This window comes from Nuphar pumila, chromosome 5 (genome assembly GCF_984573655.1).
Source record: "Nuphar pumila chromosome 5, dmNupPumi1.hap1.1, whole genome shotgun sequence".
NCBI classification, from domain to species: domain Eukaryota; kingdom Viridiplantae; phylum Streptophyta; class Magnoliopsida; order Nymphaeales; family Nymphaeaceae; genus Nuphar; species Nuphar pumila.
This window is the reverse complement of record NC_143253.1, coordinates 13,263,469-13,287,959: the sequence shown is the minus strand read 5'-3', so window position 1 is coordinate 13,287,959 and position 24,491 is coordinate 13,263,469. Positions and strand designations below refer to the sequence as shown.

Below are 24,491 nucleotides of genomic sequence, written 5' to 3'. Positions count from 1 at the left end.
TTTCAAATAGCCAAGTCTCTTGTGCTAAACATCTATACTTTTGACATTTACAAAATAACTTGGATGGTAGAGTCAAAAAATTTATGAAATACAGATCGCCCCTCCTATGGCCTTGCCTAATCAGCTTCCCTAACTGGAGATCCCGCAAGGTGCAATCCTTAGGAGAGAAAGAGACTTGACATCCTTGATCGGTAATTTGAGAAACAAAAAATAAGTTTAAATTGATTTTTGGAACCACCCTTACTTTCGGAACGAAAAAATTTTGATAATGTTTTAAATCAAGTGTTCCACTATTTTCAATTTTCAAAGAAGCCCCATCGACCGTTGAAAGATAAGATGTTATGGGAATGGAATGGAATGGAATGGACATTGGAAAAGATGTGTTTATAAGATGTCATGTGAAAAGAATCACCAGAGTCCAAAATCCACATACCTGGAGGAGATGATGAGGTTGCGATAGCGGCACCCGAAATAGAGGAACACTTGAGAATATGTTAAAGTGCCTCCGAGATTTGATTTAGGGTGTCTTTAATGTCTCCTCCATTATTGTTCACTTCTTTATTTTGGAAATTTTCACCAACTGCAGCCACTTTTCCTTTGAGCTTAGGACAAACCGGCTTAATGTGACCCAATTCATTACAATAGTGGCAAATGACACCCTTTCTAAAACCATTATTTTTGGCAAAATGGGGAGGCCTATAAGGCTTAACATTAGATCCCGACCTAGTAACGGCCAAAATCTCATCACTTTTATGAATCATGCCAAGACGAGTTTCCTCTTAGTATACTTCGGCAAGGGCATCTTCAATAGGTAAGGCCTTACTTCTATAAAGAAGGGATGACCTTGTTCAAATTCTGGTCTAAGACCGTGAGGAAATCGAAAGAAATGTTCTTTCTCAACTTGTTCTCTTCTTAATTCAACATCGAGGCCACCCACTTGGGCTGAAGAAGAGCAAGTTCATCCTAAAAGAGAGATAAAGCACTAAAGTAATCTCGGACACTCATGTCCCCTTATTTAGTAGATCGAATTTTTTCTTGACAAAAAAATTGTCTAGCGAAATCTTTTTGATATACATACCCTTAAGAAATAACCAAGTTTCATTAGCTCTTTTAAACTTAGCAATGTTGGCACAAATTTTTATATCAACATTGTTCATGAACCACGCCAAAATTTTGGCATGGTTACTCTCCCAATCTTCTATCTTACATTGATGTTCATTGATTGCCTTAATGTGATATTCACCATCAAGAGCATTTTTGACGCCACCTTCAATCTTGGTGAGCTTCAACGTTGGTTCAAGAGCAGTCCCCATCACGAAGCCCCATAACTTTTTTCCACGAAGGTGATTTTCCATAGCCGACGCCCACATCAAAGAATTTGATTTGTTGAGCTTGAAAGAAAGTTCAACTCTTGTGTCATGCTCCATGATGACAAAGAGAGGTAGAGATGAGAGAGAACTTGGCAAAATACTTCCAAGACTACAAACAACCCAAATGGATGTGATACCATGTAATTAGATATGCGGAAATGCAAAAGGGTTCAATAATGAACCAAATAACACAAGCACTTAATGTGCAAATTACACAAACCCACTATGGGGTGAAAGCCAAAAGGCAAAAGAATATTATTCAAGAGAGAAAAGAGGAGAAAATTCCTTACAAAAAGAGAGGAAAAGACCCCTATATATACAAAAAGAATGGACTGAAAAAGGGGGGCCATTCGAGCTCCCCTTATAGACGTTGGGGAGCCCCAACGGTCATTAATATGATTGTTGGGGATCCCAACGCCTATTTAGGTGGGGCCCCCAATGGTTCCCAAAAAGCAAAAAGAAAAAAAGAAAAGTAAAATACAAAAAAAACTAAAAAATACATAAAAATAAAATGTATAGTGAAAAGACCAAAATACCCCTATCAAGTATATTATATGTATATATATATATATATATATATTAGCAGCCATCTCTACCAATCAATTTCAACATGGTAAGATGAAACATATAGAGATTGATCAACATTTCGTCCGAGAAAAAGTGGAAGCCAAAGAAATCCAGCCGGTGTTTATTCGAGGAGAGGATGAGGTCGCTAATCTTTTTACAAAAGCACTTACTGTGCATCGCCACTGGCACTTGCAATTCAAACTGTCCATGGTTCTCAACCATGCTCAGTTTGAAGGGGGCGTGTTAAGACTATCAAGAATAGTCGGATCTGATCCAAATGTATTTTGTATTTTTGTATTTTTGTATTTATTCCATATCCAAAGATAGAGTGAGACATCCTCTTTGCCTCCATCAACATCTCTTCTATTTTCTTTGTCTTTTGTTTTGTCTCTTTATTGTGCAAGATCAAGTCTCAAAAGATTATTTCACATGGATATGTGCCACGTCATACCGACACACAATTCGCTCCTTGAGGAGCGTGTCCCTGTGACAGGTTTGAGGAGGTAGACTTATATGCATATGTATTACATTCTAGTTTTTCAAGTGAAACTATCATGTATGTTGTAATAACATTTTAAAGGCACTAAAGCAATCATACATTACAAAGTAATCAAACATATAATCTCATATTAATAGATAAATAGGCATTCAACTCCCTTGGAATGCCTCATCTGACTGCAATCCCTCCTTCCTCTCTTTATGCTGGCTCTTCATTGCAAGGCACAAACCTCAGGTGAAACTTCACATTCTTCACTTACAAGGAGTGAATTGATTTTGGCTGCAGGACATTTGGGAGCCATTTCTAGGGAGTTATTGTGGAATTATGTCCCTGAAAATTCATAGAGATACATACTTTGGTATCTGATCATCTTCACCGTCTATCTTGGATCTCTTATCTTGCTATTAGTATCAGCCTTCTTACACAGAAAAGAGTAGGGAACAAAAAATAAAGAAATTTGTAACTACATAGTAGAAACAATATTTCACTTGTTAACTGCATTGAGCATATGGGCACACCCTTCACCAATTCAAGATAAGCTTGAAAGATAAAAAATTATCGCAAATCTGCTATTACAAATGTCACCTTATTGGAAGCATGATGAGTGCAAAAGGATAAAAAAAAAAGGTACAACAAGATCTCTAGAGAAAGGTCACAGCATGCTATGATAATCAGTAAAATATTTAACTATTATAAATATGACAGGAGGTTGAAGGGTATAACTCCACAAACCTCAATATGTAAGTTCCAATATTTTCAACCAGTTCAGAGTCCAAAATGTTCAAAATACTCGCAACCTGGGTAAGCGAAAAAAGAAAAGGAAAAGAAGAATCACTCTGGCATGCTTAGAGGATACATAGATAAAGGTAACAAATGTCCATAAATACCATCAGATGAAGAATGTACTAAACTAGCCAATATCAACTTGAGTGTTGAAGTAAACATTGCATCATCGGATCACTAAATATTTGAGTGACATGAGCTTATCTCAAAAGAATTTGACAAGTATATGGCAATCTGATGTAACTTCTTGCTACATCAGTTGGTGGTGCTTTGATGAGAAAATCAGCAATCTGATGTATAGAACAAATATATGGCAAGGAGATGGAGCTCTCAAGACACTCATGACACACACAATGACAATTTCAATATTTTTTTATACAATTTCAAGAAGAAAAGGGAGGGCAGCACCCGAGTGGTGCCGCCACCTCTGAAAAAAAAGGGGGGAAGAGCTCAGAGAGAGAGAGAGAGAGAGAGACGGGAGGGCTCGGATATGAGAAGGAGGCTCCGGCGAGGGGGGGGGGCTTCGGCGTGGGAGAGAGGGAGTCAAGGGGAGAGAGGCGGGGCAGGAGCATCGGGTATGGCTTACGCAAAGAGGGTCGAGGTCGGGTGTTAAAAAGAAACACCCCCACACACACACACACACTTGGTTCAAATAGGCTAACGGGGGGGGGGCTGGATGTCGACTAGTGGGTCGACATCCAACCTGGATCCAGACAAATCTTTATTTTTCAATAACACGAGTCTTTACAACTTTAGTCTAAGATGAGTGACAAATATAGGTTCAAAATTTTTAAAATTCTTTGCTGAACTCAAAATGTGTGTGTGCGCGTGCCCGTGCGCGTGAGCGTGCGCATGTGAAACAACAAATAAAATATCAGGTTCAACAAATTGAGAGATCCACATTCCTCATATATATATGAAGGTGTTCGAAGAAGCTCACATGTTGAGAGACCCGCATCCTTTTTTATACAAGATGATAACAAGAATAATCCTTTTGACCACAAGGCATCTAATAAAACATTTCATTGCTTTTGACTATTAATTTCACAAAAAAAAAGATCACACCAATCAAATAGTTTTTCCTTTTTCCCCCTTCCAAAAATAGTTGACGCCCTTTCTACCTTTTCTTTTGTTATCAACTTTTATCTCATCTTTTCTTTTTCGGTTTAGAGGTAACTAAAGCAAATAAAATAGCTGGACATAAAATATTGATGACAATGTTACATGTCAATTGAAACGACTCCATCATTATCAAATTTTCTCTTTTTTGGTGAAATAATTAATCCTTTTAGATAAAGAAATAATAAATCAATAACAAAAGACCGAATTTGAAAATTAAAAACTATAGAAAAGAAGTTAGGGTTTCAGTAAAACAAAAAGTAAAGAGAAGACTTCTTACAGATACAGCAGTATAGCAAGCTCGGACATCCATTTCACCAGCGTCATGCATTCTAGTGGCAAAAGTGGAATCAGTTAGACATCACATGGAACCAGCTTACAAAAACACAAATTCATCTTAGGAAGTCTCTGTATCTAGGTATGTTACCAAATGCAATTGCCTATTATGCAAAAGAATGCTCTATATGTATCAAAAAAACATAACTTCATAAAGATCATTAACAGAGTTGCATGGGAAAGAAGATAATGTGAGAAAGGAATTACCACAAGAAATATGACATTTTAAAAACATGAAACATCATCATTGTTCTTGAAAATCATGCTCAAACATAACAAAAAGTATAAATTACTACACTAAAGATCTCTATTTCACAAAATGCATTGGTAGGCAAAATTCAGAGTGGGTGTTATTCCTACAAAGGAATCTCCACCTTCGGCCACTTTACCTAACAAGACTTGTTATCAGGTTCTCAGTGCAACAGGGTACATTATCAGGCATTTTCCCTTGATTTTTAAATTCTCTATCTTATTATTCCTGTCAAAATTTCACAAACATAATCTCATGCCAAAAAGTTTAAATCTTTTTCAAGGCCACCTTTTTCATCATAAATAATAATAGTGAAAATAATTGCAAAGGGAAAGGGAATAGATTTTCACTAAGGCCATCTCCAATTTTCTGCTTCACAGTTAACTCATGTCAAAAAATGTTCACAAAGGCCTTTGTTAGACTTGTTACCTAACATTGATTTGTAATGAACATTTAAGTTTCATTGATGTTCTCTACCGGTTTTTGTTTTTATGTTTATTTAAGATTTTTCTGATTTTGTGTTTTTATTTTTTAAGAAATATTTAATTTTTGGGGGTAGTGTATCTATGATACAACACGATATGAATACACTTGCACCTTAAACCCTTCTAATACACTTTACAGTATGATTTTTACAACATCGAGTCAAAAAATAAGTGTATTTACCTCTTTAGAACAGTTGTTCCCTAGGGTTTAAATTTTGGAACCTAAGGACAGCCCTACTCAACGATTCATTTTTTCAAGGTAGAGAGAGGGGAAAGAAAAGAAAAGGAGTAGCAATCACTGTAACAGAGTTTCCATCTGCAGCATTCTAAGCCCTTAGGTAATTTAGACTTTAATATCTAAGGTAATTTCCATGGGACCAATCATATTCCTAATGGCTAGATCTAATTATATCTCAGGTTGATAGTTAACCCTTATATTTAGTACATGAAATTATTACATAGCAGTTTATACTTATTGCCTTGTTCTTTTGAAATATATCTTATTCTTGACTAACAGCCATGAACATGCATACAAATTTTATTTTAATTCCATCTTCACTACATATCATGTTCCTAATTTTCCTGTCTTCACTGATCTGAACTTAATTGCTAATCTTTTTTTCCTTTTTTATCCCCAACAAACTTTTTTGTTTAATCTAACATTTTTCCTATTGTATACCAGTATATTTTTTGACTATCATGTTTCTAGCACTGATAAATGTATACGGTGCAGCACTTCTATGTAAAAGTTCATAGTGAAATCTTGGCACATGCTCTCTTCATCCCCTGTTTCCTAATGCACCAGCACTTGTTTGTATATCAGTAACATCAATGCGGTAAGTATCATAAGGAATCATAAATATGCCACGATACGTATTGTATCTATTAGGTTTTCCAATACGATACACACCTGTATCTCGATACAAGTGTGTGTCATATCGATACAGGGTGTATCTTACGATACGCAATTAGTGCAGTTCAAGATGCACTCATTTCAATTTTTTGAAACATATAAGGCCCCATGAGGCCAATTCGTACCCATTCCTAAAGAGCTTGAGAGTGATTTAGCGGTGATTTCTTGCAATAAGAAGACAATGATGATGATAATCATGATTGACATTATCTAGTTTGTTTTTGTTTGAATTTTAAAAAAACTTGTTTATGTAAAAAAATTTAGTATCGAAAAAACACTTTGCAGTTTTGTTTTGTTTTGTTTATGTAAACCATAGTCACAAATATTGGTGATATTTTCAAAGTATCACGATATTATCGTTGTAAACTCAGCAAACAATAATATAGGTAAAATATCATGATATTTTGAAAAAATCTTCAATTTGATGTCACGATATTATTAATTAGTTTTACTATTTTTATTTATTTTTTATATTTTAAATATATTTTTCATCTTTCTTTTACATTTTTTACTTGTTTTTTTATTATTTATGCATTTTTTGTCTAAACATGATATTTTATTACCTTTTTTTGTTATTTTTTATATTTTTTAAGCCTTGAGAATTTCCCAAGATTTATCACCAAACCTATAATATCGCGAGATATAGCCATAGTGACAAAATCGCGAGATTTATGAAAATCTCTCGAGAAATTACTTGAAAGTTAAAAACAGAAAATTCTCATTATATTTTCAAAATATTGCAGCTCTTTCGTCAAAACATAAATATCAATATTTATACGTGATATTTATGTTTTTAACGGCTAATTATCATGAAAATTGTGTAGTTTTTATTTTTAAATATTTTTTATTTATATTTTCTTACAAAAACATATTTTTATATTTTTTATTTATTTTTTATAGCTGAAATTTTGCCAAAAAATGTGAGATTTCCAAAAAAAAATCAAATTCTCACAAGTTTTTGAATGCCGATATTTTGTCGTTTTTAACTTTTGTCAATATGGATATAGTCAATACTCAATAGTGATATTTGTGACTATGATGTAAACACCATGGTTGTCGGTTGAGGAAGCGGGAGCGGAAAGCGATACGGGAAGCGTGGCACTTTGAAAATTTTAGGAAGCGGGAAGTGTGGGACCACTTAAGGGCGAATCAGGAATCGTCTCGAAAGCGACCTAGGAAGCGAGGGGGAAGCAAAAAAAATAAAAATAAAAATAAAATACAAAAAAAATGAAAAAAATGGGGAAAGCGCAAGGGAAACGTGCTTCCCATCAAAGGGAAGCGCGCTTCCCCGCGCGTTTCGGAAGCGCGATGTTTCGCGCTTCCGAAGCACGTTTCAGGGAAGCGTGCTTCCCCACTTACCTAGGCACTTCTGGTAACTCTGGTAAACACACAATATTATGAATCTTGTGAATATATACTTTGTTTAGTTGTTTAATATGCATATTATTTCATAGTTTACATATTTCTTGTGAGATATGCATGCCATTCGTAACATATTATCTTGATTATTGGGTGTTTGATGCCATATGTAGCTCATAATTGTTTGATGTGATATAATGGTTTTATCCTATGCAATTCATCATTGTTTCTTGTGCTATGAATTTTTTAGAATTTTACTGATTTTCTTTTTTTTTATTTAAAAATATGTTTTTTTATGATACGATACATATCTTATTTTGGGCCCGACCGGTACAACTTATGATACGCTTTTTACAACCTTGGGTAACATAGGTTTGTGAAATTGTTGCAACAAATAAGGAATCACCTATGCAATCAAATTCTACCACAAGTCAATCGTTATTCATGCAAGAAATTGCCTGTGCCATGAATTGGCTTCAAATGATTTTAAATCAGTGAATTTCCCATTTCATTGAGTTTAAACAATATTCGGCCAATTTGGATACCAAAAAAGACTTATGAATAGCCTAATTTTCAACCAAATTAAAGTTGGAGATAATTCGATTGAACTGACCCGTCCAATCCTGCCATCAGGTTTTAATTAGAAAAATAACACATCGCTTGTTCTTCAAAAACAGTTTTCTTTCCACGTTTTTCAAGATTCCTTTCACAACCCTAGAGATTCCATTCTAAACCCCTTAGAAGAAGTGGGATGACATGTCCATGACTTTACTCACCCGTTAAGCAAGCTAGCCATATCTCCCTTTTTTGTTGGCATGCATGCATGTGCTTCTACATACAAGCATTTTAGATATGACTCATCCAATTGTTAAGGAAGGATTCATGGACATGATTAGCAATTGCAGTTATCATTTGAACGTTTTACTCGAAATTAGCTACTTCTCTAGCATTTTTTTCAAATGCTATTCTTGTTTGATGTATTTTCGCCATTTAGTGAATTGATAAAAGTGTAATTTGATCCACTAAACAAAATCTAATTCCAAGTTAAATGTGGCCTTTTTTATTTTCTTGTCTTGCCAACTATGACCTCAACTACCTTTTATTTTATCCTCTTCTAGGGTGGGTTGTTTTTTACTGTTAAAAAGAACAAAAACTGATCAGAAAATTATACACAATAGGCCAAAAAGAATTCTTGGTAATTGAATCAGGGGAGAGTGAGGAATAGGGAAAAGCTAAAGCTTGAGTGAAGCACCGCACATACAAGCATATCATTAGACATAGGACATTCTGCAAAAAATGAATGAAAGAATGATATCAAACCTGAAGCCTCCAGATGGGTCTTTCATCCTCATAAGGAACATGTGCATTTTTTCCCTGATACAGGATGTGAGCAAATTATATTGTTGTCTTGTCCTTAAAAAATGTTACAGAGTATAGGAAATGAGTACCGGTTTATTGATGAAAGAGCACTTGGACCTCCCAAAGTAATAAGTGAATTTACAGCAGCATAAGTTGTTGCAAGATGCGGCATCTGAAGAAAATCAGATAATAGTTAAGGTGAGAAAGCCAAACAAAAAAAGTAACTCTTTTCAATTGGAAAATAGAAAAGTCAGCATTTGAAGACCAAAGATATATGATATAAGAGCACATTAGCGTGCTACATGTGGAAGAAGATTACAGACAACTGGATACAAATTCTATATGACATCTCAGACAGACATATAAATCATGTTTTTTTTTTAATAATGTTTCAGCTCATGCATGGCCTGCTGTTTTTCATGCATGGGACTTGATCTGACTAGCCTGACTTGACTGCAATATCGGGACTTGTGTTACAGACAGTTCTTTGAAGAAATTATTTTGAGTCTATAATCTAAAAAATTTCAGTTCCACTGCTAATTCCTGTTAAGGAGTCCTCAGTTATGTCAGAATTAATAAAATACCTAAGAGGTGCATTTTCAGCATTCAAGTTAGATCATTCTTTAAATAATGGCATGTATTTATTGTTTTATTAGGTGTTCAGGACATCCCTAGTGGTCTTTTTTTGAAATATCACCAATAGTCCATGTCACATGGGTACATGACCTGGGGCCAAGTACCCATCTCGACAGGTAGCGGTATGGGACATGTCCTAGAAACAAGAATTTTTCTTTTCACAGGAACAATCGGTGGGAGGGGGGGGGGGGGGGGGAGAAGAGGAGGAACAGAAGTTTGTAGGGGAGAGGGGGTGTATTGCTTCCTCTTCTTCTTCTTTTTTCTTTATTTGTGTGTGTGTGTGGGGGGGTGGGTGAAAGAGAGAGAGAGGGGCTTTTAAGAATCCCCTGCCCCTCTCCACATTGTTTTCATTTTTTAAAAGCAAAAAGGTTTTGTTTTTCAATTTCCTTAATTGGATGTGGATTTTGATCCAATCCAAACCATAACATATCATCATCAAGCCTTATCCCAACTACAATAAATAAATATATTATATATATGAAAAGTGGTAGCTGCCTACCACCTTTCTAGCCAACCACCACCCTATCATGGGCAAACGGGTGTTTTCATGTTGTTTTTCACAAATCTGACCCTGCAGATGTATTCGTCGTGGTTCGTTTGCTAGGAATTGACACTTGGATCATGTTTTTTTATTAGAAAAACATAATTTTTAAGCCTTGAATATTTATTAAAATTTTAGACCATCAATTTGTAAACCTTATAAAAAACTACACGTGTTGGAATTGAACGATCCAAGAGTCGATTCCTATAAAATCAAGCATGCAGTCATATTTAAGGAAAACTATGTAACAAGACTCTTCTAAAAGGTTGATCCAACACTTGAACACGGCTTCCACAGCGTCAGGTGTGGTCAGCCGCATCAAGGTCCATTTAAAAGAGAGAGTGAGAGTGAAAAGAGAGGGAAGGGAAGAACCATCTAGCCATTAGACTAGGTCTAACTGCTAGATTTACTAGCCATTAGAGCTAGTCTAACGGCTAGAATAGCTAGCTGTTAGACCACCTCTAACGGCTAGTCTAGTCAGCCTATGTTGACTAAACAAAAAATAATAAAATAAAGCAATAAAAGGAAAAATATATATTTTATATGAGAAATGGAAACCTAATAAATACAAAACCTACTAAATGAAACATGCTATTGAATTTTCATGAATTTCTGGTGTTTTTTTGAAATTCTGACCGTACAAATGTGATCTATGATTTTATATGTTTGTTTTTATAGGAATCACTTCTTGGAACATTTGATTCCGATGCATGGATAGGTTTTTATAAGGTTTCAAAAATCAGCAGTCTACAATTTTCATAAATTTTTTAGGATCCAAATACCATTTTTTCCATCAAAAATGCATGATCCAAGTGTCGATTTCTAGTAAATTGAATGTGCTGAACACATCTATGGGGTCGGAATTTCAAAATAAACACCGAAAATCCCTACTATCATGTTTCATTTAGTAGGTTTCCATTTCCCTGTTATATATATATATATATACAACTCATGTATATATAGTATAATATATATATGTACAATGTATTATTTTAACAGATACAAGCATTGAATGAAGAAATGTAAGCAATGCACTATAACAAAACCTGAGAAATAGTTGTAAGAACTAAAGTTAAAATCTCCTCCGTTGAAAATGGGTCTATAAAACTAAATACAAGTCAAATTGGGAGCATATAAAATTATAAAGTGAGACTTCTAGTGAAGGGATACAATCAATAACATAGCTCGGATTATAAAGAAACATCCAGTCCTGTGGTCAAAATTATCACAGCATGCATAATGCTTTCCAGTTTTGATGTGTTATCACATGGATGGATTTTACATCAATTGGATATGAAGAATGACTTTTTACATGGCCGTATATATGGAACAGACAACCGAATCCCATGAAGTGAATCCTAATAAGTATGTCTCCAAGTTATGGCACAAAATAAGGTTCTCAAACCTAGTTTGAAAGTTTTCACAGGCATTGAAAGAAAAGCAGTCTGTTAGAGCAGCAAGAAATCACTTAATTCATATGTCATAGAGTACAAAATAGATTCTAATCCTACCTGTACTACAATAAAATGAACTACAAAGTATAAACTACAACCTTAAAGTACTTACATGTTAATGTTAAATAAATAACAAGTCAAAGATATTCACAACCATGACAAGAAAATGACTTACTTGGCCAGGGCCGCCACCATATCCACCATTTGTGTCCTGCAACATATACACATATTAAAACATTATCTATATAAAAAGAACACTAATCAAAATACACTTCCAAAGATTAGATGAAATAATATCTTGAGAGACAAATATGCAAAATATAGGAACATGAACATCATTGAACATTACCGCAACTAAAGAGGGAAGCAAGAAGTGACTTAGAAATACTTAAAGAGGTGAATTAAAAGACTTTTTTGGAGTTCAGAATTCAAAAAAGGCAGGAAATTGTCAACACATTAAATACATTTTCTTTTGTTAGAAGGGTTAAACATTTAATACTATCTTTAGCTAATTAAAATTTTGATCATTAGAGAAATACCCATCATATCGCTGACCCCAATTGTTTTGGGATGAAGGCGTAGTTGTTGTTGTTGTTGTAGAGAAATACCCATCAAAGATAAATTTCTTATTACTTTATCACATAATCACATAGTTATTTTATTGCATATAGCAGATATAAAGATGAAAAATCATTGTGAATGTCTTACATACAAACAAAAATAATTATTCACTCATACCATAATAATCAATAAGTAGCAAATAACAGATTGCTTTAAGCATTAAAAACACATGAAGTATACGTAAGGGAGTACATGATAGCACATCACCTAAAGGCCTTCTAGTTTATTAAAAATAAATATACCCTGTAATGTTTTAAAGTGATTATAGGACATGGGCTACCAATGATAATTTAACCTTCAATTAAATTAAAATATATTTATTATGATTTCATTTCTATAGAAAACATAGTATCTTAATTATATGAATGAGTTGGTTTTTAATTTGGATACAATTCTTGTATCCAAAATCCCATGTCTGGAAGCATGGTTCCCGTAAGATGAAAAATGAGCTTTAGGAGTGCTTAGCTTCAAGCTTCCAAAACAGCTTATGGGGAAGCAAGCTTCCAAGAATATTGAGAAGCTTCTGATAGCCATGATCACAATTATTACATATATGATGCAACCAATACAAACAAATCAATAGATTCTTCAGTGAATCAAGCATTTAGAAATCGCAATCCTAAGCTTTTGTAGGGAAGATACCTTAAAGACAGTCCTTAAGTTTGACACTATCACCGACTTCAAATAAAGTTCAGTAACGTCCACAAAATACATTTTATTTTAGCAACAAATGAGTTTTAAAAGCACTGTTTTGTAAACAAAAAAAATGTGATATAATTCAACCACATCCCATTAATAAAACAAAAGACAATTCTTCAGATATACATAAACTAGAGACAAAACCTGCACAAACTTTAATTGTGAAATTTCATAGTATTTTTTTGTAGACTACGAGACCAATATCCATGGACCGCACGATTCAAGCAGAATATATAAGTTTCATAATTGATACCGGGAACCTGCTATTAAAGGAAAACCAATGCAAATTCCAAGAAACTGTGCAACTCGTTGACATCAATTAGCACAATCATCCACATGCAAAGAACAATCCAGCATAATACAATAATGACTAAAGCATCCCTATGGGTCAAACACAAGTCAAATAGCCACTAGAACTGATAAAACAGCATTCCATATCTGATAGTATTGCATCCACACTTTAAAATGTGCAAATGGTCCATACAGAATTCACTAAGCACAAGAAATGTGTGTGGTTTGAATTTCATAGGTGTTGGCTTTCCATCATTTGTCTTGGCACAGCCATACTGTTACTTGGTACTTCTGGGTACAGGTCTAACAGCACAGAAAATAAGTTTTTAGGGCTCAATATATGAGAACAATCATGTTTTATTCCTATATATAAGGACCCATCAAAAAGGTTAAAACTGAATGTGGATAAGAAAGATTCTGATACATTACAATGGTCAACACTCAGACTTTTACGATGGTTATAAACAAAGAAGATAAAAATGACCCTGCTCACAACAATTATTTGCAATGAAAAGACAAAACTGCACAGAATTGTACAAACTACATCTAAATGGATCTAGACCCAATAAGTGAGTCTGAACAAAAAGATCCTATTGTTTAACACTTCCCTCAAATTCATGGTTGTGCAGTCAAGAGTTTGACTTGGTGAAAAATCGGCAAGCTGGAGTTGGTGGGAACATATTGTAATCAAATAGCTCCTCTGAGATATTCTTTCCTCAAATAATGGCAATTTATCTCAATATGTTTTTGTTCGCTCATGGATGTTTGATTATTCACATTGACCCATCTCTAATGATAGGGATGTCATTCTATCATATATTTGCAACATATGCAATGTTAGCCTTCCAGCAAGCAACATATAAGTGCATAATGTCCTGGAGGCATGAAACTCTCTAGTCCTCGAACTAGTGTAAAAGAGAACTAGATTCCTTTCCCCTTGATGGCTAACATCTACTTGCATGAAACAGATCTACCTCTAACTCTTGTCGTAGTTTAAAGTAACACTCTGACAAATAAAATTTTCATGAATGGCCAATACCCAACCTGGGAGGATCAACCATGTTGCTGATGTGCAAAAAAAAAATATTGATTATTTGTCTAATCTACTTCATTTCTTTTTGTTGAAGTCATTGAATCAACTGGTAATGCCAGAGGACCAAGATAATGGTTTGTTGAAAAGAAAATTCACAGTCCTTTCACTAATGCAAGAGAGCCTCTCTTATTATTTATCGAATTTTCAACAGGTGAAAATAAATTTTCAAGGTTTGGCCATTCTAAGAATCTAAAGCAATGAAAAGGGAAAGCACAGAACATCCATAATAAAAAAACACAATTAACATAATTTTGAATATGGATACATATTGTGAGAATGCACATTTCCAATATGACACCAAATGTTCGAAATATCTAGAAATGAAACTATAAACTTTCTCAGAGTTTTGGGACACTGATCATTAATATCAAAGAGAAGGAAAAACAAGGCACAAAAACTTGAACTAGTATGTAAGGTCTACATCTGATTTCATGACAAGCAAACAATAAACAATATTATCTTGTTAATCCAGTAAAACATGGCAGTCATTTGAAAAATAAAACCTTGATGTAAACAAGAACATGATTGTCACTACAGCTACAAAACCTGACAACGAGAAATAAGATCAACAGCACACTTCTCAAGTCCCTCATCAATATATTCTCCCAAAAGAGCAGCAGAGTGAAGAATCCAATAGCATAGCCATGGGCGACTGCAAAGAAGCCATATTAGCATAAATTTTCTCTTGTCCAGATTTGCTAAAGGACAAGAAGAATGATGAATGACAATAAAAGATGTCATCAAATAGTTTTCAGTAACTAATATGACTTGTAGCCTGGTAGTATTCAGCAACATCAGCAGTTGAACAACATGAATTTCTCCAAAGAAATTACAACTGTGAAGCCTGGATCATCTTCACTACTGCAGCTATGATATGAAAATGTTTTAGCAATATGGCATATTTTGAGCCCTGATTCAATCTATGGAGGAACTACAAGATAAAGCAAAAACTTGAGTGACAACAAATGCATATGTAGATGCATAAATAGCAGGCATGTGTATACTTGTGTTTGTGTGCATGGAGAGAGAGAGAGTCCCATCACTTGACCCACACAATCACAACTCATGACTCAAGATGTTTTATGCAAGTGGCTTGGGTGTCAAAAAAATTCTTTTAATTAAAACACTAAGGGCATGTTTGGAAGCAAGAAAATTTCTCATAGGAAAAAAAAAAGTTTGCCTATGAGAAATTTTGATATGATAACAAATTTTGATATGATAACTTTTTCAAATGAAAAATTTTAAACATCCTCCTTCAAGATGCGTCAGTTATGATGCTTTTTACAGCTGAGTTTAAAATTTTCGCTACTAATGTTATTTATGAAAAGGAACCAGGATTTTATTATGAGGCATGTTCAAATAGTCATTGGGTAGAAGCAATGAACGACGAAATTTCAGCACTTCATGAGTGCAATACTTGGAAAGTAGTTCTCACATCTCTCGAGAAGAATGTAATGGGATTTCGATGGTGTATAAAATAAATACAAAGTAGATGGCATCATAGAACGTTTTAAAGATAGACTTGTGGTGAAGAATTATACGCAAGAACACTGACTAGATTTCAATGAGACATTCAGTCTTGTTGTCATGATGGGCACTATTAGAGTTCTCTCGCTTGCAAATACATATGGCCGGGAATTAGCTCAGATGGATGTTAAGAATATTTTCCTACATGGAGAGCTTCAAGAAGAGGTTTACATGGAGCATTCGCTAGGCTATCCGAAGGGAGATTCTCATTCCACTGTTCTATGATTGAAAAAGACAATTTATGGGCTAGAGCAAGTGTCACATGTATGGTTTGAAACCTTTAGTAAGGCTCTTTTCACTCTTGGCTTTATTCACAGTCAATGTGATTATTCCCTTTTTCTTCACTTTGGTGCTAGTCATATTACTATTGTGTTAGTGTATGTTGACGATATTATCATCACGGGAAGTGACTTGTAGAATCTGACAGCTTAAAAGTATGCTTAATTTCAAGTTTCATATGAAAGATTTGGGTTCTCTTAGATATTTTTTAGTAGAAGTTGATAGAACATCAGGATCTATGATATTGATGCAACATAAGTATGCTCTTGATCTTCTTGGTCGTTTTGGAATGATCAATTGCAAACCAATTGCTACTCCTATAGTCGTGAATACCAAGTTGTCAGAGGATGATCCGAAAGATGAGTTGTTGGTTGAAACACATATGTTTAGAAGTCTGGTTGGGGCACTGCAATATTTAACTTTTACTCAACCAGATTTAGTTTTTGTTGTCAATCAAGTATCCCAGTTCATACACGCTCCAAGGAAAAGTCACATAGAGGTGGTGAAGTGAATAGTATGATACATTAAAGGCACCATCACTGATTGGATAATTTATAAGAGCAATGTTTACCAGATTCAGTCGCGCATATCGCTTATAGTTCTAGCATATTCGGATGCTGACTGGGCAGGTGACCCAATGACCAGGCATTCAGTTACAGGTTACGGAGTTTTTCTGGGAGATCATTTGGTATCTTGGTCGATTCGGAAGCAGCGTATTGTGGCCAAGTCTAGCACAGGAGTTGAGTATAGGGCGATGGCATCAGTGATGGAAGAACTTTTATGGATTAGACATCTTCTTACAGCCCCGCGTCAGCCCATCACTACATCTTTGCTCATTTGTGATAATAAGAGTGTTGTCATTGCAACAAATCCAGTTCAGCATGGCAAGATGAAATATGTTGAGTTAGATCAATACTTTGTCAGTGAAAAGGTTGAAAGTAAGAAGATACAACCTATGTTTATTAAGGAAAATGATCAAGTTGTTGATTTGTTCACAAAACCGCTCTCTTGTGCTCGACATTGGTACCATCTGCACATGGTCGTCACTGACCCACGTTCAGTTTGAGCGGGCGCGTTAGAGATGTCATTGGGGTATTTTCTGCATTTTATGGGCAGTTATGTCATTTGTACCCTGTTGAGTAAAGTTGTATTAATTCCTTGTGTAAAAGACTATTTTTGTAATTACCCAAGCCCGGATAAAGGAGGAGGGTTGTGGTAGGCCTGTGACAGCCAGCATAAAAACTTAGTCATACCCTATGAAAATGAACCAATATGAGAATTTCGTTGGGGCGTTCCCTACTGAGCGACGGGCTGTACTCTCTAGGCCCGGAGGCAGTGATAAATGGGCAAGGGTTGCTAGGTCATCGCCCAGAAGCGACGCGTCACACCGGCGCCCGGGTGTGGTGTCAAATAGGCAAGGGTTCCCTCACTTTGTTGGACGGGTGGGGGTAAAGAAGTTAGTCCAAGACCATAAAATTAGGTTAGCCACTTGGAACATAGGGTCTTTAACTGGTAAGTTGGTAGAGTTAGTAGATGTTATGTGTAGGAGAAAGATTGATATTTTATGTCTACAAGAGACCAAATGGGTAGGTGAGAAAGCAAAAGTGATAGAACCTTGGGGATATAAGATTTGGTATACAGGAATAAATAGGAATAGGAATGGAGTAGGGATTGTTATGAGTCGTCAGTTTATAGATAATGTAGTTGAGGTCCATAGGAAGGGTGATAGAATTTTACTTATTAAATTAGTATTAGGTACGGATATTATTAATATTATTAGTGTTTATGCGCCTCAAGTAGGTCTAGATGATTCCATTAAGCATCAATTTTGGGAAGATTTAGATGAAGTAGTACAAGGGATATCTTATGGAGAAAAACTTTTCATCGGCGGTGACCTTAATGGACATGTAGGCATTAGTAGGGATGGATTTGAGAGTATCCATGGAGGCTACGGTATAGGAGAAATAAATGAAAGTGGAGAAAGGATTTTAGATTTTTGTTTGTCCTATGATATGATCTTAGCAAACACTTGGTTTAGGAAGAGGGAGTCTCACCTAGTAACATTTAAAAGTGGGGTTAATACGAGTCAGATAGATTTTTTCCTACTTAGAAAGAGAGATAGGGGTTGTTGCATCGATTGTAAGGTTATACCGGGAGAAAGTGTAGCTACACAACATAGAGTCTTAATTTTAGATCTTAGAATTAGACAATGCCGCAAAAGGGATAGACATAGGATAGATCCTAGAATTAAGTGGTGGGCACTGAAAGGAGCCAAACAAGGAATGTTTGTAGAACAGGTAGTTAAGGAAGCTGATTGGTGTCTCGAGGAGGATTCAGAATCAATGTGGAATAAGATAGCGGGTGGCATGAGAAAAGTGGCTAAGGAGGTATTGGGTGAGTCTAAAGGCGGTGCACCACTAGGTAAGGATACATCATGGTGGAACGAGGATGTCAAATTAGCTATTAAGGTTAAAAAAGAGTGTTATAGAAATCTAAGTAAGAGTCGTGATAATGAGAATTTGGAGAAGTATATGATAGCAAAGAAGGAAGCTAAAAAAGTAGTTCGAAACGCGAGGGCTAAGGTATATAAGGAGGTTTATGACAAGTTGGATACCAAAGAAGGCGAGAAGGATATTTATAGGCTTGCAAAGATGAGAGATAGGAAATCGAGGGATTTGGGTATGGTTAGATGTATCAAAGATGAAACGCAAAGGGTTTTAGTCAAAGATGAGGAGATTAAGGAGAGATAGAAAGATTATTTTGATAAGCTATTTAATGATAGTCATGCTCAAGATCTTGGAGACTTCTCCATTCCTTTTCATGAGATAAATCATAAAAGATTCAAAAGAAAGAAATTGCAGAGGCTTTGAAGAAAATGAAATCAAGAAGGGCGGTTGGCCCAGATGGTATACCTATCGAGGCTTGGAAATGCTTGGGAGAGAAAGGTTTAGAATGGTTGACAAATCTTTTTAACTTGATTTGGCGAACAAATAAGATGCCTAATGAGTGGAGGAAGAGTACTTTGGTGCCTTTATATAAGAAAAAGGGTAATATACAAGATTGCACAAACTATCGTGGTATAAAACTCATGAGTCATACTATGAAACTTTAGGAGAGGGTAATTGAGTCTAGGTTGAGGAAGGTTGTCACGATATCGGAGAATCAATTTGGTTTTATGCCTGGAAGATCAACTATGGAAGCTATACATCTTCTTAGACAACTTATTGAAAGATATAGAGAGAGGAACAAAGATTTGCATATGGTTTTTATTGATTTAGAGAAGGCGTACGATAGAATACCTAGGGACGTTCTCTGGTGGACAATGATGAAGAAAGGTATTTCTCTCAAGTACATTAGTATAATTAAAGATATGTATGAAGGAGTAGTAACCAATGTCCGCACTTGTGGAGGGGTGACAACCAATTTTCCGATAACGGTTGGGTTACATCAAGGATCTGCTTTAAGCCCTTTCCTATTTGCGATAGTGATGGATGAGCTTACGAGATCAATTCAAGAAAATGTACCGTGGTGTATGTTGTTTGCTGATGATATTGTTTTGATTGATGAGTCTAGAGTTGGGGTTAATGCTAAGTTAGAATTATGGAGACAGACATTGGAAGCTAGAGGTTTTAAGTTGAGTAAGAGTAAGACTGAATATATGGAATGTCGGTTTAGTAAGCAACGAAGTAGTGATGGGAGTGTAGTGAAGCTTGGTGAGCAAGAAATACCGGTGAATGATTATTTCAAATATTTGGGATCCATCATTCAAAAGTATGGAGAAAGATAAAGGTTGGGTGGATGAAATGGAAAAGTTCAACTGGTGTGTTGTGCGATCGTAGAATGCCATTGCGGTTGAAAGGAAAGTTTTATAGGACGACTATTAGACCCGCTTTACTATATGGTACGGAATGTTGGGCTGCCAAGAGACATCATATTCAAAAAATGAGTGTAGCTGAGATGCGGATGCTTAGATGGATGTGTGGAAATACAATAAAAGATAAGATTCGGAACGAGGAGATACGTAAGAAGGTAGGTGTTGCACCCATTGAAAATAAGATGCGAGAGAATCGTTTACGGTGGTTTGGACATATTCGGCGAAGGCCTAATGATGCTCCAGTTAGAAGGTTGGAGAAATGGGATAATATATTAGTTAAAAGAGGTCGGGGTAGGCCTAGGAAGACTTGGATGGAGATGATAGGAAAGGATATGAATGCTTTGAACCTCACCGAGGATATGGCATTGGATAGAAATGATTGGAGGAAATGGATTCATGTGGAAGACCCAAAATGAATTTCTTTTTTGGTTCATATCGCTGACCCCAATTGTTTTGGGATGAAGGCGTAGTTGTTGTTGTTGTTGTACCCAATGCTGATTTATATAAAAGAGGTACAAGATCCAATACTTTCTCCCATCTTTTCTCATTGCTTTCACTCTCGCTTCTTCTCCTACAAGAAAACTGCAGGCATGCATCCCAAGGTAGCAGATTTGTCAATTAACATGCCAAACACATATTTATACACAAAAAAAATCAAATGACATGATGATTGATGGATTTATTGTCAACCATGGGCATTTTAGAAATTTTATGAAGAAAATATATCAGAATATATGGTGCATTTCCAAAGTAAAGCTAATTAGTGTGCATTTGTTTTTTTATAAAACTATAAATGCCCACAGTGGTGACTATTGACACATGAAACCTTTAAGTTATTTTCAATTTTTCTTAGGGATATAAATTTATGGTCAACTTGTCAAAATTTCATCAAGGGCTACAGAAGTATATAATACATACATAGAAAACATATTATGGTTATGATTTCATGATTGTGCTCTTGCTTTAACCAAATTACATTTTTAATTTTCCATTAAACTGGAATACTGGAAAATATTTATTCAAGCATTGAAAAAAGTGAAAAATTATTCGAACAGTAATTGGATGCTCAAAAAGTTGTTTTTAGCATCACCCAGATAGTTAAAGTCTAGGACACAACAAATAGTAATTTTCACGTTATGTCTTTGTAAAAGTGATAGAAATCACAAAAACAATTATGACCTAGGGTATTTTGTAGCATGTGAATTCCATAATGTTCAACAAATATAAGCCTTATTTTTCATAATAAGATCTGGTAGAAGTGACAAATCAGTGAACCATTTATGATGCAAGGTATTCTGTATCACATGCACTTCATGATATAAATCTCAGCAAACAAGATAGAGAAAATAGGAAAATAATTCTACATTACATGCATTTGATGATATGAGCCTCGGCATACAAGATAGTGAAAGCAGGAAAACAATGGTTCTCACAACTTGACTATAATGGGAAAACAAAACGAAATCATAAAAAATACTTTGCATCCAAGACACAATAGCTAGACCCAAGTTGCTTGAGGCCCATCATCAAAAATTCAATGTGTTTATCACGCCAAAGCTCCAACCTGCAAGATAAATGAAACCACAATTAACAAGGGTAAGATAGCTGTTCAATATCCAGCATGACATAAAAAATTACTGTTTCACCTTTCCACTTCTGAAATGGCAGGTGCATCACATTAAAATCAAAAAAAAAAAAGAACAAAACAATGTAATACACATAAAACATGGGGAATAAACTTATGAATCAGTAAGTCTCATGCTCTAGCAAGCTCATCTGAGCTATACACTGAAAAAATTGTGTTTAGGAATGGCATATGGTGATATGCTCTTTACTGGAACCTAAAAGCATTCATGTTCTGTATATCTGCTAAGACTATGATCAAGCCTTAGTAACACTTGCTTTACAGGAAGAGCTTATTATGTATCTTACGTACCTGCTTCTGATGCAGCATGAACTATTAACAGGAGCAATGATTACAAAAAAACTGATGGATGCAACAATTCTAAAGAATTCACTACAGATTGCCGTTTGTGAGTAGATTCTACCAAAAAAGACATCAATGGCATGTCTTGTGCTCTTGAGAAATTCAGATGGATTTCATTAATTATCTAATGTTCAGTACTTGTAATATAAACAACATTGGAAGTGTATAGGCGATTTACCATACTCGATATAAGCAAAACACAAGATAATGCACCCTATTCAGGTTTAAAAAAATGATAGTTTATCCACTTGAGCCTAACTCTAATTATCATGTCCTTATTTATACCACGGTACCAAAGCATTAAATCAAGGTACAACCTGCCAAGCCTTCATGATCTCTCCTCAAAGAGGCAGTTGGTTAAAGGATCATACTGGCCAGTGCTGGTCACCACTTTGATTTAATCATGACTAAATATAAGAATTTAAGAACTCTTCAACTAGAATATTTGCCTTTTAACTTCAGCTAGAAGGTTTGTGGAGTTCAGATTACTCAACCAGTGGCATTTTAGGTGAATTCCTCCACAATTACAAGTTGAACAAAGACAACAAAAGACAATAATCCATGGGGCAAAGTCAGGACGTTTGACTAGAAAATGGCTGTTTGGTTTCATTGTTTGAATTAGGATTTCAAGAATTATAGGAGTCCAAAAACCCAAATTTGGAAATCCCTCCAAATTATTTTAAAAAGAAAAAGATTTAGGTCCCATTTTCAGTTATGAAAGTGGGATTCTTCAAATCCATTGGTTTGGAAGGGGCTTCCAAGATCCCAGAATCAAGTTCATCAGGAGCAGACTAACTAGTAGGCATGATTGGGAAGGGAAAAAAAAGTTGAGAGTTCAGGCTAATGCAATCCTCTCATTCATGAGTGTTTAACTTGAATATGAAATCCCAGCACCTTGCTTGCCTCCTTCCCACCTGTTAGAAATAGGGTTGTTTATTGAGGGTATTTGTGACTTTTGTACCGTGTGGGTTATGTTGTAGTTTGTATCTATTGTCAGTGATATTTTTGTACACTAAAAAAATAGAAGTTATATATATGAAAGGGTGTGACCTAGTAGGGTTAACGACTCATATTCTCTCCATCCTTTTGTTTATTTTCTGTTTTTTTTTTCCAACGTGTGAGCAACAGGGCAATGGGCATGGATCTTGAGGTACTTTTTGTCATGGTATCAGAGCAGGGGCAAGGATAAGACCCTATCAGATCAGAAAGAGGCTGCGGCTGAACAACCTTGCTGCTTTCCTCTCTTCATCAGTTTGTTCTATTTCGTCTTCTTTTGTTTCCTTTTGTTTTCTTGAAACACTAAATCTAGCCTCATATTCTTTGTCTTATTCACCATAAATCTTCCCCTTCTTAGATCCTATATTTCTATAGCCTCAATCTTTTCTTTCTTTTTGTTTTATATCTATTTTATTCTCTAAATCCAGCCTCATTTCTTGTTCCATCTTTCTCAAGTTATATTTGTGTTGAATATAATTTCTTTTCTCAAACGTCCTTTCATTATTTCTTGGGTCATCCATATAGCCCACTTTATTCTCACGCAGCAAAAAAAAGGTAGTCACATCAGCTTCTTCCAAAAAAAAATCAGATCTTCACAGATTATTACAGTCTGATTTATACAACCAAGAAAAGGGGAAGATCTGGATGATGACATCCTCTGCTGATGTCAGCAGATTCTTCTGCATCATTTTGTGTGCTGACTGCTGTTTTGCAGTTTTTATTTTTTGGCTTCTGTCTTGGTCAAAATCCCCTTATCGTTCTGTTATGGCTTCCTCGAACCCAATCAACTCTTATTTTCTAAGCCAACTGGTCACTGATAAATTGAATGAGCAATTTTATTACCTGAAAAAAGCAAATCATACCGTTCATCAGCAGCCATGATTTGATGAGGCACCTTGATGGCTCTGAAATCGTGCCCTTAGAATTCGTGTCGCAGACTCGGGGAGATACTAAGGATGGACAAGCTGCTGGAACCGTTATGATAAAGAACCCAGCATACATAACATGGCATAAGAATGATCAAAATGTTGTGGCCTACACCACGGCCATCGTATCCCAGGATGTGCTCCTGTGTTAAAATATGTGTGTGTGGGTGTGCAAGTGTGTTTTTCTATCTTATAATAGGGTTTACCTTCTAGGGGTATTTTGGTATTGTTGCACATGTAATAGGTTATGCCCATTGGGGGTAGAATTGACTTTTTGTTTTTTTTATTTTCTGCTTTTTGTCTTTTTTAGGGCAATATGGTCAAAAGGCCATATAGTCGTTAGGGATCCCCAACAGCTATATTTTTTAGGGCATTTTGTTGAAAAGAAAGATAGAAAAAAATAGCATAGGAGATTAGGGCATCCAAGTATGTCAAACATTTGTTTTCATTTCTATGAAATTGTAATGAAAATTATTTCAATTGTAAAAATTGTATTCTTGGAAAAATGAAATACTTGCCCTTTCGAT

The 24,491-nt window shown here is 35.4% G+C and overlaps 1 protein-coding gene across 1 annotated transcript in view; it reads right to left on the bottom strand.

Annotated features, from left to right (window-relative positions):
* The window catches only part of ERA1 (Prenyltransferase family protein), a 64,692-nt gene that overhangs the window by 19,176 nt on the left and 21,025 nt on the right, over positions 1-24,491 (bottom strand). The window contains exons 3-9 of the mRNA XM_090005610.1: positions 21,533-21,619; positions 14,922-15,027; positions 11,847-11,882; positions 9,130-9,212; positions 9,002-9,055; positions 4,619-4,670; positions 3,169-3,233 (exon numbers count right to left, since the gene is read on the bottom strand). Coding sequence (XP_089861736.1) covers positions 3,169-3,233; positions 4,619-4,670; positions 9,002-9,055; positions 9,130-9,212; positions 11,847-11,882; positions 14,922-15,027; positions 21,533-21,619 — 483 coding nt within the window. The remainder of the gene's footprint in view (positions 1-3,168; positions 3,234-4,618; positions 4,671-9,001; positions 9,056-9,129; positions 9,213-11,846; positions 11,883-14,921; positions 15,028-21,532; positions 21,620-24,491) is intronic.